The sequence below is a fragment of the Nycticebus coucang genome, chromosome 6 (assembly GCF_027406575.1).
Source record: "Nycticebus coucang isolate mNycCou1 chromosome 6, mNycCou1.pri, whole genome shotgun sequence".
NCBI classification, from domain to species: domain Eukaryota; kingdom Metazoa; phylum Chordata; class Mammalia; order Primates; family Lorisidae; genus Nycticebus; species Nycticebus coucang.
Window position 1 is genome coordinate 53,438,586 of NC_069785.1, and position 19,753 is coordinate 53,458,338.

The following is a 19,753-nucleotide window of genomic DNA, read 5'->3' on the forward strand; positions in this document are numbered from 1 at the left end:
AAAAAAAAAAATTTATGTTAATAATGACAAATACAAATATAAACCACTTTGCATAGAACACAGTAGTTTAAAAGCTTTTATTAATATCACAATAAAATGAAAACTTACCAAGACAATAACTGGGAATAAGAGTTGGCAGCCAAGCTACATTAGAGAAGGCTGAGGTATGCAAAGAATTAATCCGAGCCAATTCTGATACTCCTCCAGTATATGACAAAGGTCCTATTGGGTCTACCCGCCACAGAATAAGTTCACTGTAAATTGCGTTTGGGTCATGAAATGTACGGGTTGCTGCATTTCTAAGAGGCTGTTTCGAGGAACCTTTTAAATGTTTTACAGGATCCATTAACCTAACTAACTTACTGTCTGAGTCCCACTGGTAATCTGATTCAGGAGTTAACAGAGCATTATGATGAGAGGATGTCAATAACAGTGGTAAAACTGAATGACATGCCAAGTCATTGAGGTGAAATCGATGCCCACAATATCTAAATTTATGAGATACAGTCAGGACAGTGGTAAAGGCAGATTTATCAGCAAAAGTGACTGCCCACTGATTTAAAGAACCATCTATGTGTTTCGAGATCATCATTACTGTGGGAGCTAAAATGTTCATATTTGTACTCTGTGAACTAGACTGTAGCTGTGATCCGTGAATACCGCCCACAGACATCATCTCTTGGTGTAACTGAGTGTGATGGGAATCTTTTGTAGCATTTATACAGGCATACATCATGATATTTTTACTAAGAGAGCTTGCATCACCAGAGGGAAATGCAACAGGAATCCGAGAAGAAAAAGAAACCTGAAAAACACAATTATATGATTCAGCGTAAATACTCTGCCTCCTCTCAAAAACAGTCTTCCAAAAACACAACTATTTTCAAAGTACCAAATCTCAGCTTCCTAGAAAAAAATACCATTTCAACCTCTTTATAGTCCAATTGCTTTCTTCTATTTATGTAATATCATATCTCTATTCATAACCTAAGAGAAGACTGAAGAAAAAATAGGTTTCACGTGCCTTGCTTGCACATCAGAATGACCATAGTTACAGATATAAATAGTAATAAAGTTGAGAAAGATAACAGATAAAGGTAGCTTGATTTAACTAATAAAATGAGGGAGAAGCTCATCCTAAAGTCATATTTTCAGGGTAATTTCTTAATCATATTCAAAATACTATAAATTTCCAGAAAAATCAATGCATATATATTAAATATTGTTACATTTCAAAGCCAAATTAAATTTCTTCGCACTAACCAAGTTTGCAAAATTTATAGTCCCAGATCCCCTTTCTCAGTTGCTTATCAAAACAAAATTTTTTAGTAATTCTAAAACTCTGCTAAATCTATATATCTATTTCTTTTTATTATTTCAAAATGTAAAAATTTCTTTATTAATAAAATATACCTGGACTTGTCTAAAAATTCCAGTATTATATTCATCCAAATACTTTACATGCCACACTAGAAAGGTACCATCTACAGGGTGTATTGTAAAAAGCATGTCAGGATTCTTATTCCATTCAGTTAGCAGCGTTTCAATCTTCCAATCAAGCAGAACTGTAGGCAGTGGCATCGGTATGCTAGTAAGTCGTGAATAGGTTCTAGGACTTCCTTCTCTTTCTCCATCTTCATGTTCTGATGATCCTGTACCTGCCTCAGATTCTCTATCCAAGGATAAATCTGAACGAGAAAATATATTTATCAGTATATACATTAAATAATACTATAAGGATTCATTTACATACTAGACTATAAATAAATGGTATAATGTCTTTAGAAATCTCTTTTCCAATATGTGGTCAGGGAAAATAACAAATACTATTTTGTCTGAATTGAAAATTATATTTCTTACTTATAGATAAACAAAACTTCATTCACACTATCATTATTATTACCATTACAAAATCTATTCCCCAGAAAAGGACATGGCTTCCAAAGTAATGTTAAAGTAGTATGTTATGATGAAACACAGAGAGTTAGATGATGTCTGCAGAAGCTAGCACAGTGCCGGGGCCATGGTAGATGGTCAGTAAACATTTGTGGAAGGGACCGAAAAGTAAAAAGGAGGAAGAGCAGGAAGGAAAAATTCCAAACTAAAAATGGTATCACAGAAAGTTGTTAATTTAGAGAAAGAAAAATCGGAATAAGATACAAACCATGGTCTAATTTCATGTGTAAACCCCTCTCTCTTTCCTCCTGTGAATGTTCCTCATCTTCTCTATCAGCATCATCGTTTTCATTATCTACCTGTTTTTCAGAAAGTTTTCGTAATTGATGCATAAATATTTCAGTAGATGATGTAAAATGAAATTCCTTATTATTTAGCCAGTGAACTACAAAACCCCCATTTCCATCATCGACATTAAATACAGTGCCAACCAAGACATTTGGAATATCTGTGGAAATAAAAAAGATAAAATTTCAATAAAATTTTTAATTTATTTAAAAATACTATAAGTGTTTATAATGCCTAATCTATACTTACACAGAAAAGGCACAATAAGTCAGCGTAATTTCAGCAGGATTAAAACTTTAATTGAATTTAATGGTAAATGTAAATATTAACAGCTAATGACACAGACTTATCTGAAATTAAATTACTAATTTAAAAACCAAATAAATCAAATATCTGAACATTTACCAAATTCTAGTGTCAGGACAGAGATAAGGGAGATAAGTAGAAAAGCAGTTATAAAAGAGATAATTAGAAAAGTTTAAATATGAACTGGATAATGGAATTATGAAATTATCATTTTCTTAGGTCTGATAATGATACTATGATTAAGTGAGAGAATTTCCTTATTCCTAAGAAATGCTTGTTAATGTATGTAAGGGTAGTATACCCTTATACATGGTATATGTAACTTACTTTAAAAAGATTAAGAAGAAATTTTACCCTCTCTCTCTCTCACACACACACACACACGCACACACACACACACGCTCACACACATGAATAAAGAGAGAAAATAAAGCAACTGTGGCAAAATGTTAACAACTGTTGGATCTAAATACAGTATACAGAAGAATTCGCTGTACTGTTCTTCCAACGTTTCTGAATATTTGAAATTTTCTTTAAAAGTTGTGGGGAAATAACATCAAGAAAGAACCTAGGAAGACAGGCAAACTTCTAAGTAAAGCTGAATTTCTCCATTTGGAGTAACTGAAATTCGTGTTATAGATCACTTCACATAAAATAATTCAAATAAAAAAATCTGCTTAATTTCAATCCATATAATAAATAACTTATTAACCGAAAGAAAACAAACTGCCCTTTGCAAAAAGTGAAAAAGTCTAATGATAAAATGCACAGGACATTCTATTATAATAAATATCAATGTTACAACAATGCCGTAAATTGTTCTTTCCAATTTCTGGATAAAGTTCTGGTTTTGTGATAAAATAAATCATATAAAAAGAGTTTTGCAAATTAACAATACTATAAAACACTATATCATCTATATAGTATTCTTTTTTTTTTTTTTTTTTTTTGACCAAGAGTCTTACTCTGTTGCCCCAGGCTAGAGTACTGTGGCCTTATAGTATACAGCCACCTCAAACTCCTGGGCTCAAGCTATCCTCTTGCCTCAGTCTCCCAAGTAGCTGGGACTACAGGCATGCACCATCTCTCCCAGCTAATTTTTCTACTTTTAGTAGACATGGGGTCTCACTTTTGCTCAGGCTGGTCTCCAAATCCTGAGCTCAAGCAATCTACCCACCTCAGCCTCCCAGAGTGCTAGGATTATAGCTGTGAGCCACCTTGCCTGGTCTATATAGCATTTTTGCTAAAAATGCTGAATCCAAATCTGATGAACAAATATTCAGATTGCAAAACATTCTAAAAGATAACTGACAGACAATATTTTGAGACTGAGTGACTTTTTTTGATAACTAAGAAGGACTCTTCTAGATTAGAGGAGTTTCAGGATGATATACTTGTATAGGAATAATATATATTACATGACATTATTTTGTCCATGTCCCTTGCATGCAACAGCAGTATTATAGAGCCAAAGCCCCTTTTCGTTAAAAGACACATTTTGAAATACTTAGGTAATGTAAAATATTTAGGAGGTAAAAGGTAATGTGAACAACTTCACTTCTGAATGGCTCAGTGAAAAAATACAGCAAAGACATATATATATATATATATATACACATATATATACATATATACATTTATATACAGGCAGAGGGGGGAAACAAAAGCATATATATGTAAGACATTAAGGGTTGATGACCCAGGGTTAAGTGAATTTTCATCATACTATTTTCTCAGCTTCACTGAAGATGAAAAAATCCCCCCCCCCCAAAAAAAGGTGAAGAGGAATAATCTTAACAATATAAAATTGTTTGCATTTGTCAATTTGGTCACCCTAAATGCTATATTTATATGCAGTACCAGTAAGTGCATAATGTTAAACATTTTTAACAAAATAATTTTTTAAATAGTATGTAGGTAAGTTAGGCTAAGTATAAATAAAATTGGTTAAAAGGTGAAGATTAAAGGTACTGGGGAAAACAAGGCCCAATGACTACAAAGAATATACCCAGTACTTAGGCTCAACTGACATAAAAGAATGCTTACTGACAGCTAACTATCCTAGAATCCTATTCCTTCTGATTAGAATCGCACATACAGTTAAAAGACCAAGCTTCCTATTATATACTGAATTTACTGCAGACTATCACTAACTACATTTTGTTTTGAAGTTAGATCTTTCAAGAAAAGGTTCTGTGAAAAGGGAAAAAATATATATAAAAATCTAAACCACAAATGTCTTGAAAGCAAGTTCATATCATAAAGAAACTCTCAGAATACAATTAAGATGCTAGATCAGAAAAGAGAATAATTAATCATTTAATCAGCCAGCGCAGCACTATCCAATAGAAATACAGCATAATGCAGGCCACAAACGCAAGACACATGGGTAATTTTAAGTATTTTAGTAGCCACATTATAAAATGTGAAAAGAAACAGATAAAATTAATTATATCATCACATTTGACCCAGTGTATGCAATATACTATCATTACAGCAAAAAATCAATATGAAACAAAATTATTAATGAAGTATTTGACTTTTTTTTATACTGCCTTGAGAAATCCAGTGCGTATTTTATAGCACATCTCATTTCAGATTAACCACATTTAAAGTGCTCAAATAGCTACCTGGGGCTAGTAGCTACTGTATAGGACAGCGTATATCTATACAGCCACTGCTAAAGATCACACTTTTGCAATTCTATTTACTGAATACCATCTTTACATCAACAAATATTTAAAAATAAGACCTTCTTCACTCTGAAGCAACAGGTTTCCATTTCAATAACATATGACTGTAACAATATATACAAATTCTCCCATGAGCAATATAATACGAAATTTATAGCCTTTCTCAAATGTTTTCATGCTGAAAGAAAACACAATACCCTTAAACAGGAACTCTCAAATATGCTTTTGTCAGAGTAGAAACCGCCTCAAAATACTTCTCAGCCACAGAGTGGGGAAGGGGCAAAAATATCAAGGTATATCAATATACAGAGTTATAAAGAGTCAAGAATAAGGAATAAGAATTAAAATATTAAGGGAGGGAAATTACATTAATTAACCAGACTGCCACCATTTGTGGTACCAGTTCCAACTAAAACTCTAATTTGCTGGGAACCCTTGTTATATTCTAAACCAATGATTTTCAATTGGTATGCCACGGCACATTCGTGTGCATGAGAGGATCTTAAGTGTACCGTGAAAATTTTTAAAGATTAATTAAATTATTTTCAAAAGAATTTCAAAGCACAGTAAGTATATTCTTACTTTTAATTTCTTTAATCAATATAATTTAAGTGTGCCACGGGAGTTTAACTATAGGTTCAACTGTGTCATGAGATTAAAAAGGATGAAAAACATTGTTCTAGACAAAGATACTCCATAATACTTCCAAAAGTTATCCTCTGAGAATCCCATAGTCCTAATTTAAAAAATGGTACCTTATATTACTATTTCAATCCAGACATATTTTAAAAGGCAACATGGAATAATATATAAAATAAAGAACAGCTTATAAAAGTAGCCCCACTTTTCTATTAGCTTACTTGATTTCAATCTATTTATGAGAAATAATACTTTACTATCCTTTACCTGTGGCAGGGTTGATACTTGCTGCAATGTGAAAATGACACAGTGCATTTGCTTGGTGGGAAATGTGTCTTTGAACTTCATGCGTTGCCATCTGGCCAGGCATTAATTCAGTGTGAGTTACAAGTATAGAAGATCTTCTTTGTCCTTTCCTTAAATTTTTCAAACGGTGTATTGTCTAAAATAGAAAAATAATTGCTGAATCCCACTTTGGAAGGTCTAATAAATGCCAACTCTTGATTATTAAGAATTTTAAGATTTTCCTCCTTGTAAACCCTGATTACTTTCTTAATCACAGTAGAACAATTCTGAATATATTCTCTATAGTTCCTGTAAATTTTATAATTCAAGGCAAAAAGTAGGTGCTAAAAAATACTTATTAATGATATTTTCAAAACATGAATAAATACCCTATTAATACTAGGAAGTCCAGAGATAATTTTTTCCAGGACATCCCAGTAATGAGATAGGATTTACTAGGCAGAACAGTAACAGCAACAACAATTCCTGAATCTTTCTAACAGGAAGAAGAATACTGGCTCCCAAAATTCTCACTTAGTACTAACCAGTCAGCTGAACAATTAAATATAGAGGGTGCCAAAAGCATGTACGCAAATTTTAAGAAAAGAAAAAATTGTATTAAATTACAATACTCAAAAGTCACACTTGACTTTTGCAATTATAAGTGATAGAAGATAACAAATGTTATCAGTATATATCGAGTATTACAATTTTAACAGTTTTTTCCTTTCTTAAAATATATATATATATATATATATTGGCACCTTCAGATTGCAGTCAGAAATTCAATTTAACAAATAGTTACAAAGCAATATATTAGGTACAATGGAGGATACAAAGATGTCTAAAAGCCCTTAACCTCCAAAGGCTCATACATAACTTGAAGGTAGCAAATGTTCCATAAGTATACACAAATGATTGTAAACATCTAGTTAAAAATTAAGCACTTTGTCCCACTAAATTTCAATATCAAAACCAAAAATAATAGTAACTGTTCTGATTTCTGCCTTTAATTTCATTTATGTTTTGAATATTAAAATATATATATATATATATATAAATAGTGTCCAATCACAGACAGCATCAGTGTAGGCCTACTTTATATAACACTTTTAAGGACCACATCCTTAACCTATCAAACTCATATAGTATCTCTGCTTGGTAAAATAGCAAAGCCATTTTAGCTATCAACCATAAACTATTATTGTAAATATACAATGTAAAAGTATAACCAATAATACATATTACTGATTATAACATTAAGTACAAAAAACAAGTTATAAAACATTACTGCATAATATGATCTCAAGTAAATAAAGAAAAATACACATACACACTTAACTGGAATAGCTGGATTATAAATTCCATATTTTTTTTCAATCTCTTCTTAATCTAATTTTAGAATAAGCATATATTTCTTATATAATAATAGTTGCAAGAAAATAGTAACCTAGGTTTATTATAAGTTTCTGGTAAGTTTGAATAATGAGTCTATCTCATTTTATTCCCTAATAATCATACTGGACATAATAGTTTATACTATATATTATAAATAATCTAGTTTCTTACAAAGCACTTTTATCTCATATTGTATTTAATAATTAGAAAAATACCCTGGTGGTCTAGTGGTTAGGAAAACATTTTTTTAATAAAATAAAATATATAAAATTATTTCACTTTCAAAATATTCAACTATACAAAGCAATTACAAGAGCAAAAGTGCCTTTCTTACATAAATAAGACGGGGGATACCACAAAGTTTTTGTTGTTGTTAAAGCTGTTTGGAGAAACTAACTACAAAGCAATACTGGAATACTATCTGCCAATTAGAAAATGGTGACAAAGGGTCTTTTGTGAAATTTCTCTTACCTCAACATTGCAATCACATATGTGCTCACAATGCTTTCCGCTAAAAAAACTTGCTTAATTTTGTGGAAAAGGGTAAAAAACTTCTGGCCCCCCATATATTAAAACATGCTATAGAAAAGCATGAGCAGGGCGGCGCCTGTGGCTCAAAGGAGTAGGGAGCCAGCCCCATATGCTTGGAGGCGGTGGGTTCAAACCCAGGCCCAGCCAAAAACTGCAAAAAAAAAAAAAAAAAAAAACTTTGAGAAAAGCATGAGCAAAGCCAATGTTTTCCCTCTTGCAAAGGCATGATTTTGACATGGACTTTAGTCCCTATCAAAGTATATACATATGCAAAATGAAAAAAAATTAATTTGTTTCTTCCTCATCCTTTAGAAAGCTGTTTCCCTTTTATCGTTAAAATAACATTAACAAAACAAAAACTTTTTATACCCTTCTATGGAAAAGGCCTCAAAATTCAAGGAATAAAATATGTCCAAGGCATATTTAATGAAACCCAGCTGAGAAAACTGAGCTCAAAAGTGCCATTTCTGGAAGTTCCAAGTGCTGACCAAAAGAGTGACAAAAATAAAGTAAGGAAGGGAGAGAGGGAGGGAAGGAGGAAACGGGAAAGGAAAGAGGGGCTGCATGGAACTGAATATAGACTGATTTGTTCACAGTAAAAAATACAAAAAAAATTGAAGAATAAGGGAAAAACACTTCAAAAAAAATAAAATACAATGAAAATAAAAATTATTTCACTTTCAAAATATTCAACCATGCATAACAATTACATGAACTCATTTGTGTTTAATATCTTAATAATATCTTTATTTTAAGAAACAAGTCATTTTTAATTAGAACAATAAAAGTAAAATTTAGTCCTCATGAAACAAAAGCAAAAATTTTTTTTTTTTTTTTTTTTTTTTGCAGTTTCTGGCCAGAGCTGGGTTTGAACCTGCCACCTCCTGCATATGGGGCCAGCGCTCCACCTCTTTGAGCCACATGCGCCACCAAAAAAGCAAAATATTTTTAATTACAACTAATTATAAGTACCTTTACATGCTTTACTAATGAAAGCTAATTATACATATAGATGTTCACATTTGACACCAAAACAAAGGAATCAAAATTGTATTATTTACATATACTACATGTCTGAGATCATTGCTATATGTTTTTAGTTTCTTAGTGATGTAAAATTTGTAGTCTTACAAGCAAAGTAAGAATTTATTGCTATTAATTTCATCGTTACATATAACACGTACCATCCTCATTTTAGCTTATAAATTTCCACCAGACTCAGATATCTTCAAAATTCATTGGGGGCGTCTGTGGCTCAAAGAGGTAGGGCGCTGGCCCCATATGCCAGAGGTGGCGGGTTCAAACCCAGCCCCGGCCAAAAAGAAAAAAAAAAAAACTGCAAAATTCATTTACGAACTTAAACAATTAGTACCTCAAGAGCATGCTGTATTTTATCTTTATGTCTTCCAGCATGAAGAAGGTTGCTGGCAATGCTGGAAGTGGTGGAAGTGGTAGTCTCACAAATCTGCTCACCCAAAAGACAGTCTTCTGGTAATAAGGTTTCTGCCCAGAGCCGACACACACCATCATGGCATGAAGTTAATAACACATTACAGACAGAACCCCTGAAAACAAAAAGAAATACAGGTGACTGAGAATATCAATGTCATCCATTAATTAAAGGTGATTAATACTTGGGTTATTCATGTATGAAGATGACATCAGTGTAAAATACCATATGAAAAAATAATCAAGGAGCTTGAAATTAGACATAGTATCACTGTGACTATCATAAAACCAAGAAATGGTCTTGAAAAAGGAGACAGAAGTTAATGCTTGATTATATAAGGTGGATATAAAGTTTGTGTGCAATTTAAAAATGTTTAACATAGTAAATTGCACACAAACTTTATGTCCAGCCAGTATTTGTGCTGCTTGAAAACTAGGCTCTGGAAGCATATTAATACCTCCTAAAAGAAAACTTAATAGTTGCAGATTATAGAATGCCCATAATAAAAGATCACTAAATGTAATTAAACTATCTGGCTTATGGGAATAGTTTCATTTCATCTTTTTTTTTGAGACAGAGTCTCACTATGTCACCCTGTAGAGTGTTGTGGCGTCTCAGCTCACAGCAACCTCAAACTCTTAGGCTTAAGTGATTTCTTGCCTCAGCCTCCCAAGCAGCTGGGACTACACATGCCCACCACAACACTCGGCTATTTTTTGGCTTTAGTTGTCACTGTTGTTTAGCAGGGCCAGGCCGGGCTTGAACCTGCCAGCTTCAGTGTATGTGGCCTGTGCCCTACTCACTGAACTACAGGCTCCAAGCCCAATTCCATCATTTGATATTATCTAAACAACTACAAATAGGTAAACAAATGAGTATCCTCACTATAAAACTATAAAGAGATTATTTCAAACTATAAATCAATTTCTATTGAGTAAACAATGACATAGCATCAAGCAGTGACTTACCTGTTTGCTGGAAAAGAGCAAAAACATCATTCTCCCTTAAAAAATGCTTACATAGAATCTGAGTCAAAAGTACAGTATCTTGTAAATGTTATCAACAAATGCAAATAACTTAAGCTGAATAAACCTTTTATTTAGATTCAAAAATAGATAAATTTTCCTTTTATTTTACTGAGTTATCATTTACTAAGTATCTCCATAACATGTGCTATATTTCCTATCAGGTGTAAATGGTTCTTAGATATATTTAGTAGGTGAAATAACCCTCCCTGAAGAAGGAATAGATTTCTAAGCAAGCTTCTGAGTGACCAGCAACTTTTTTAGACCTATCTATAACACAGGAATAATTTGTATGAGTTATTTTGCAGTTTGTTTAATCTTCCAAATGTCTTTAAGAGATGCCAAAACAGTGATGAAAAACTTATAATAAAAGTCTTTGAAAGGGTGGCGCCTGTGGCTCAACGGGTAGGGCGCCGGTCCCATATGCCGGAGGTGGCGGGTTCAAGCCCAGCCCCGGCCAAAAATAAAAAAAAAAAAAAAAAAAAAAAGTCTTTGAGAAAGTTCTTTTGGCAGCCCTAAGATTAAAAAAAAAAAGAAATAGCACAACTTGGCTATTATATATTACAGGTTTTAACATCATGTATATTATTGACAGTTTCCTACTCTGCTTTAATTACCCTCAGTGCGTGATTTCCTATTAATCTGTAGACATTTCCTTGCTAACATCTTCCAGTCCTGCAGTTACTACTACCAATACCATTGCCAGGCACATAGTATGTGCAAAGGCCTATATTAAGCACTTCACACACATGAACACATTTCAGTCTCATGACAATTCTCTTAGGTAGGTACTTTTACTACCCTCACTCTACAGAGAGAAAAGGAAGGCACAGAGAACTTACTTAATTTAGTCAAAAGCCCATGAACCTAGTGACAACAGTAGGATTTGAATTCAGGCAGCTTGACTCCAGAGTCTATATTAATCATCACCATGTCAGCATAATAAAAGGACTTTATTTTCATTATTTTTATAAACAGATAAGCATAAAAATGAAAAGCTGTATGATACATTTATTTTACCTGGGCATATACTTGCTAGTTTTACGCCATGAAAAACCTGTCACAGCTCTGGGATGTGCCAAGTAGACAAAGGAAAACTGAGTAGAAGCCTGTCTCCTTTTCACTTCATGATGATCCTGAGGTATAATTGAAGACTTCCAACCATTCATTGGATACCATACTTTTAAAAGACAATCATCCTGCAAAATATAGGTCAATATAAAATTAATTTGTACATATGTAATTCAAAATTAAACTATCTAAAAAACTAACGTGAAACCTATTTATAGTATAAAATCAAACCTAAAATGAAGTTTATTACTCCAAAGAATACTATTCTTGAAAAATAAATGGACAGTGTGTTTATTATCAATCTTCTGGTATTGGTATTTTTCAATGTAGATTGATGGTATTTTTCAAATGTAGATTGATTCCAAATTCCTCAATATATATGTCATTGTAGAGAAAAGATTCCGATGCTGGCCCCTTGAGTAAATTAATTAAGAAAGATCCATGTTATTATATCAGTCATTGTTGCCATCCTTTCCTTTCTAAAGTGGTCTATAATGGTGAAACCCTTCTTAAATATGAATTGCTTCTTGCTCAAAATTGGGAATCTGCAAACTTTCTGTAAAGAAATCACGTTAAGAACATGATCTCATAGAAGCATGTAAGCATGTGTGAATGCACACATTTCTGTCTGGTTTACAAAGGCATCAAAAATTCTGGGCCAGGCACAGTGGCTCAGATCTGTAATCTTAACACTCAGGAAGAGTGAGACAAGAGGATCACTTGAGCTCAGGAGTTCTAGATCAGCCTGCGCAGGAGTAAGACCCTATCTCTACTAAAAATAAAAAATTCCCAGGTACTTGGAAGGCTGAAATAAGAAGATCACTTAAGCCCAGGAGTTTGAGGTTGCTGTGAGCTAGGCTGACACCAGGGCACTCTAGTCCAGGGCAACAAGCAAGAATGTCTCCAAAAAAGAAATTCTGAAAGGATGTATATTTAATAGAAAAAAATGACCTTTTTATTGGGGCTCTGATCAGGGTAATTTAATTTACTACATATTACATTAAAAATAGTAAAGATATTTCCATTTTCCAAGGGAAAAAAGGTAGTTAAATCAATCCTTAAATAACCAAAGCACTGAATCTAGAAAAAGAGAAGCACTCTCAAGAGGAGGAAAAGCTTCTGCGAACACTCTGGAGCCTTCTACTTTGTTTCCTGCCAAAATCACCATCTTTAAGAAATGTTTTCATCCTGGCCCTTGGAAAGCCCAATTTTTCACTCAAAAGTATAATCCTCCCTTGAAGAAAATGTATGATTTTTTAATGTAAATTGACAATTCATAATTGTATAATTTGAGGTACAAGGTGGTGTTAAATTTATGAATACAATACAGACAAATTAGATCAAGCTAGTTAATATATCCATCCCCCTCAAACAACATTTTTTGTGGTGGGAATACTTGAAATTTACTACCTTAGCAAATTTGAAATGTATTATACTCTTATTAACTATATTCACCACAATGTGCAATCGAACTAAAAAAAAAAATCTTTTTTTTTTTTGAAGAAAACACAGTAGCTTAAATCATTTGCAAATTTTACAAAATAACCGATTGTTATAAAAACATGTATTCTGATATAAATTTTATGTATAGAAACTTACTAAATGCAGAATACAAATGTCTACATACAATAACTAAGAAAATGCCATGAAGGCTACGTTGAACAGTTTGATGAGAATATTTCAGATTGTATATGAAACCAGCACATTGTACCTCCTGATTGCACTAATGTACATAGCTATGATTTAACAATAAAAAATAAATATATATTATATACATAAAAAATAAACAAACAAACATCTCTTAGCAACCAAACCACAGAAAGCCAATTCTTGAGCTGAAAGTTTAATTAGATATGTCTTATGAGGAGAGAAGTTTCTTTTATAAGATTTTACTTTAAGCTCAGATAAAAATTTAAAATACTCTTAAGTCCAAGAAAAATTTAATTTACCACATTTATAAGAAACAAATTTTACCACCAAAAATGCTCAATGAACTATAAAGTTAAAAATCCTGGAAGTAACTGGATTTGACTCCCACAAAAACTGAACTGGAATCCTGTCATGTTTAGCAGAAGCAGTGGAAAATGCCTTCTAGTGGGAGACCCGCACAGTAACCATCTGTTTTTATCAAGTTAGACAAATTTGGCTTTAACAGAAACAGAACAGATTGCACCAAAAAAGGAAAAACAAAAAACTGCCCAGCATTCCAAAGTTAGTTTCTTTTTATCAAGAAAAATCTGAATTATAATGTGGTTTCTTCTCTAAAACCTGAAGAAATAAGCTTTTTAAACACAAGACACATTTGCTTAACATCCATAAGATACATCCTTAACATCCTTACATGCTTAACATCCATCTTACCAGCAAAGTACCCTTTCCATAGGAATTATGAAACACTCAGCTCTTAGGAGAACTGAGTATAAGAAGGGTAGGGAGACATAATTAATACAGTAAAAAAAACACTCTATAATCAATTGTTAAAAAGCTGTGTGCAACAAAAATTCAAAGAAAGAAGAGATTAGGGCATTTTGGAGTAAACAAACAGAAGGGAGGCTGGGCACGGTGGCTCACCTCTATAATCCTATTTCTTTGGAAGCCAAGTTGGGAGGATCCTTTGAGCTCAGGAGTTCAAGAACACCCTGACCAAGAACACCCTGACCTATTACTACTAAAAATAGAAAAACTAACCAGCCATGGTGTTACATGCCAGTAGTCTCAGCTACCTGGGAGGCCAAGGCAGGATGATCACTTGAGCCCAGGAGTTTAAGATTGCAGTGAGCTATCATGATGCCACAGCACTCTATCCAGGGCAAAAGAGCAAGACACTATCTCAAAAAACAAAACAAAACAAAACAAACAGAGGGGAACCACCTTTGAGAAGCTCAAAATCTAACTGCCCCATTTCAGAGGAAGTGCTTTTAGTCATATTACTTATTTCTATTTGAAACACAAAGGCATCTTACACATTCACAGGAGACTAAGGTTTCAATATCTAGAAGATGTTCGGACAATGAATACTCATTATCTTACATGTGTCATTAATAATTTTTAAAAGTACTAAGTGATTCTGTCAAAGACCATACACCCACTCTCATCTTCCCCTAAGCGGCCTGAAATGATTTGTGAAAATGGTTCACTATTCACTTGACCCAGAAAACCCCACAAAGTCATGCAAGTCAAGAGGCTCAAATCTTTGTGTTCACTTTAAGAACACACATGAAACTGCCTAGGCCATCAAGGGTATGCATATACAAAAAGCCACCAAGTATCTGAAAGATGTCACATTAAAGAAACAGTGAGTACCATTCCAACATTACAATTAGGGGGTTGGTAGGTGTGCCCAGGCCAAACAGTGGGGCTGGACACAGGGTAGTGGCCCAAAAAGAGTGCTGAGTTTCTGCTGCACATGCTGAAAAATGAAGAAGAGTAATGCTGAACTTAAGGGTTTAGATGTAGATTCTCTGGTCATTAAGCATATCCAAGTGAACAAAGCACCCAAGATGTGTCACCAAACTTACAGAGCTGATGGTCACATTAGCCCATATATGAGCTCCCCCTGCCACATCGAGATGATCCTTACTGAAAAGGAACAGATTGTTCCCAAACCAGAAGCGGCAGCAGCACAGAAGAAAAAGATATCACAGAAGAAACTGAAGAAACAAAAACTTATGGCACAAGAATAGATGCAACATAAAATAAATACAAGTAACAGTAAAAAAAAAAAAAGACCATATACTCTAACACAGTCCCAAAGTTTAGGCATCTCTGATACACAGCTGAGGCAAACAAGGTGAGATAATCAGAAATACAAGAAATGTATGAGGAAATCCTTTATAGAAAGGGAAGAATATGGAAAATAAATTGCATTTTTTGTTGAGTATTCTAAATAGTTGATTTGTCTCTTTTAAAGAAGGGTAAGCATCCTTAGTTTATATCAGTGGTTCTCAACCTGTGGGTTGTGACCCACAGGAACTGTATTAAAGGGCCTTGGCATTAGGAAGGTTGAGAACCACTGGTTTAGATTAACATAATTCTCATTTGATCATGTCCAGATACAGACTTATTAAAGAACCAAATTTTACTATGAGCAAATTCAATGGCTTTCAGAACATTTTCGGACTTAAAACAAAATCAGTCTGCAACATACAAATGGATTATGACGATGTGCTATTAACTCCCTATACAACTATGGAATAGTTACAAGATTCATTCAAACAACAACTGTTTACTGAATGCAGCTACTGTGTGAACTGCTGGGAATACAGTTTGGGGGCACAGGAAGAGACAAAAATAGTAAAATATACTTCTTAGCACAGAACTTACTCTCTAAAAGAGAAGAACATTATATAAGCATATAAATTAATTGTTTTCATTATAATTATGATAAGCACTACAAATAAGTAGAAGAGGGCACTAGGAAAGTAATTAGGAGACCTGAACTTACTGGCATGTCTGACGTTTCCTTACAGAAGTGATATTTAACCTAGAGTTAAGGGATACATAAAAGACAGCCAGGCAAAGGGAAGGATGAGCAGAGAGAACGGCACATAAAAAGGCCAGACAGCAGTAAAGAGTTTGGCATACTCAGGCCCTGAAAGGCCATCAGTATTGTGGGCATTAAAGTGGAAATGAGGTTGGAAGAGGGCAGCGCACACAGCAGAGCCTCACAGATGGTAGTGAGGATTATAATCTTCAACTTGTGAGCAACAGGAGACATTAAAGGATTGTGAACAGCAGTGGTATGTTCAGGTGCCTCGCTGCTGTGAGAGGACTGACGAGAGCAGTGATTTTTCAACATGCGTGCCACGGCACACTGCTGTGCTGTGAGAAGATCTTAGGTGTGCCACAGAAAGTTTTAAAGATCAGTATCCAAATTATTTTCAAAAGAAGTTCAAAGCACAGTAAGTATACTCTTTGTTTTACTCTTTTTAATTAACATAATTTAAATGTACTGTGGAAGTTTAACTCTGGACTCAAGTATGCCGTGAGATAAAAAAGGTTGAAAAACACTGGATTAGAGGATAGCTGCTGGACATTCAAGATTTCAGAGACTACCATAAAGGTTCACAGCCAAGATGGCAGCAAGAGTAAAGGCAGTGGAGGGGCAGAGAAGTGGATTTTATCCTTAAAAACCCCAGCCTCCTCTATGATCGCCAAGATCACTAAACTCCTATGATTCCACAGTTTCTTTAAGGTTATATTTTAACTTATGCACTGCAGGCCTGTACTATCTGTGCATGTTCAAACTTTTCTCCCATGTGTTCTTAGGTCATCTGACAAAACTAACGGGCCATTCCCTTGTTGACTGAATGGTTTCTCTGTCACATTCTCCTGGTTTTCCTTCTGCCTCAGTGGCCACTCCTTCTCAGCATCCACTGTAGGCTTCTCCACCTTTCCCACCTTCTTAATATTGGAGGATCCTGGGATTTGATCCTGAATCCCATTCTCTTCTCTAAAATACATTTCCTCCCTACCCCCTGCAAATCCAAGGGTCAATTGTACATGTTCTAAGGAAAACTTCAGTGTATACGATACCAGCCCATAATGATATTTGAAAGAGGGTAGTAAGAAAAGGAGCTCCAAATGAAAAATAGTGTACACAGTATCCAAGGTGATGTCAGAGCAATGACTAACTGGGAATACTATAAAGCTGCATCCCAGAGTGACTCTAGAGCAGCCATCTGATCACACTGAATTGGTCCTATGTTAAATCACCCACAGCTTCACCTACTGTGAACTTGCTATGTCAAAGCAACGAATGACCTTACTAAAGTCATTAGTATATGGTAATCCTAAGAAGTACACTAGAACTTCTGCAAGTTGACTACTTAAGGGACTGTGACAAACTAGCCAACATATGGAAGTAGTCAACACAAGGAACTAGGCTTACTGTACTGATACATACATAGGTACATATGTGGTCTATAAAAAAGGTCAACTTCAGGAGGTGGTCAACTATGGAGGTTCTATTGTACAAGTAACAAAAAGAACAAATCTATGGATTTTTTTTCATAGTCAAATTTTAAAGTGGGCTGGGCGCAGTGGCTCACATTATATCCTAGCACTCTGGGAGGCTGAGGCAGGAGGATCACTTGAGCTCAAGAGTTCTAGAACAGCCTGAGCAAGAGCGAGACATTGTCTGTACTAAAAATAGAAAATATCAGCTGGGTGTCATGGGACGTGCCTGTAGTCCAAACCACTTGGAAGGCTGAGTGAGAAGGATAACTTAATGCCAGGACTCAGGAGGTTGCAGTGAGCTAGATTACGGCAATGCACTCTAGCCAGGGCAACAGAAAGAGACTTTGTCTCAAAAAAAAAAAAATTATTAAAAACTAGTACCTCATTACTCCTAAAAAAAATTAATGAGGTACTAGTTTTTAAAGATACAAAGCTTTAAAAGTAACTGCCTGGTTTTAGAGATCAAAGGTAACTATTGTTATTTTTCAAAATATTTTTCTTCTGATTCTGATGTTTTCCCTTTATTAGTCCATGCTTCTCGGATATTATAGAAAAATATTCTACATTTCTATCCAGAAATTACTAAGCATATTTCATTTGTAGGTGATTAAATGGGCTTATTTAAATTTCACTGTTTTATTTTTAAAATCTAGTTTAAGTTTTCTCTTCCAATTTATTTACTATCATAGCTGGGGTTTTTTGTTTTTTTTTTTTTCTGTTTTCTTTTGGCTCCTTAATTTCTGCTTAAATAGCGCTATTATTTGGGAAGGGAAAAAAGAGCCCACATGGCAAGAAACTGCAGGCAGCCTCTAGGGCAGCGACCTAAGGGTCACAACCCCTTTTAACAATGAAAATACCTTACGGCAAGGTTGAAAACCACTGCTCTAGTGCCCTCTGGGGCCCAGAGAGGCCTTCAGCCAACAGCTAGCAAAAAAGAAGCCCTCAGTCATACATACAAAGAAATAAATTCTGCCAATAACCAGAGTCAGGCTGGAAGCTAATTCTTCCCTAGTCAAACCTCTAGGTGAGAATAAAGCCCATCCAACATCATTACTATCACTTTTTTTTTTTTTTTTGAGATAGAATCTCTGTCACCCTGGGTAGAGTGCGATGGCCATCATAGCTCACGGCAACCTCAAACTCTTGGGGTCAAGTGATCCTCTTGCTTCAGCCTCCTGAGTAGCTGAGACTAAGGGCACCCGCCACAATGCCCAGCTAGTTTTTCTGTTTTTAGTAGAGACGAGGTCTCACTCTTGCTCAAGCTGGTCTCGAACTGCTGAGCCCAGGCAATCCACCTACCTCATCCTTCCATGTGCTAGGATTACAGGGGTGAGCCATGGCGCCCCAACATTACTACAACCTTTAGAGTCCCTGAGCACAGCACCCAGCTGAGATAATAAATGGGTGATTTTAACCTATGTATGTGGTCACAAAACTAAAACAAAAACATCAGAATCAGCAAAACAAAACTAATACAGCTTTCTAGTGACAAATGTTATGAGTAAAATTAAGGCAGGCAAAGGAAACAGAGTACAGTGGGAAGCAGATACAATTTAAAAGGAGTTTTTAGGGAAATATCATTGAAAAGGTGACATTTAGGAAGTTAAGGAAAAAAGCCATGCAGATCTCTGGCAGAGGCGTTTTATTGGTAAAGGAAACAATGAGCATAAAAACTCTAAGGTGGGAACATGTGCAGCCTGTTTAGGAACACCGATGAGGCCTAACAGTATCCAAGGGAAAGAGTAACAGGAGATAAGGTTGAAAAGTGATGGGGGCCTGGTAAGCCATAATAGAGACTTGGGCATTTGGTAAATCAAATGAAAAACTTGTTTCTGTTTCATTGGGCTTTTTTTTTTAAGATGAAATCTCTGTTGCCTAGGTTGGAGTGCAGTGGCACCATCATAGCTCACTCCAGCTTCAAACACTTGGGCTTTAGTGATCCTCCTGCCTCAGCCTCTTGAGTAGCTGGTACTACAGGCATCCACGACCATGCCTGGCTATTTTTTTTTTTTTTTAATTAAAGAAATGTGGCAGGCGGCGCCTGTGGCTCAGTGAGTAGGGTGCCAGCCCCATATGCCGAGGGTGGCGGGTTCAAACCCAGCCCCGGCCAAACTGCAACAAAAACATAGCCAGGCGTTGTGGCGGGTGCCTGT

General features: G+C 34.9%; 1 protein-coding gene and 1 pseudogene across 4 annotated transcripts in view; one reads left to right on the plus strand and one right to left on the minus strand.

The window, feature by feature from the left end:
* Positions 1-19,753, minus strand: part of DMXL2 (Dmx like 2) — a 191,440-nt gene that overhangs the window by 96,202 nt on the left and 75,485 nt on the right. For all 4 annotated transcript variants that reach the window (XM_053593872.1, XM_053593870.1, XM_053593871.1 and 1 more), the window contains exons 7-12: positions 11,592-11,770; positions 9,469-9,661; positions 6,150-6,324; positions 2,165-2,404; positions 1,414-1,688; positions 109-805 (exon numbers count right to left, since the gene is read on the minus strand). In XM_053593872.1, coding sequence (XP_053449847.1) covers positions 109-805; positions 1,414-1,688; positions 2,165-2,404; positions 6,150-6,324; positions 9,469-9,661; positions 11,592-11,770 — 1,759 coding nt within the window. The remainder of the gene's footprint in view (positions 1-108; positions 806-1,413; positions 1,689-2,164; positions 2,405-6,149; positions 6,325-9,468; positions 9,662-11,591; positions 11,771-19,753) is intronic.
* LOC128587576 (60S ribosomal protein L17-like) lies at positions 14,771-15,325 on the plus strand (annotated as a pseudogene).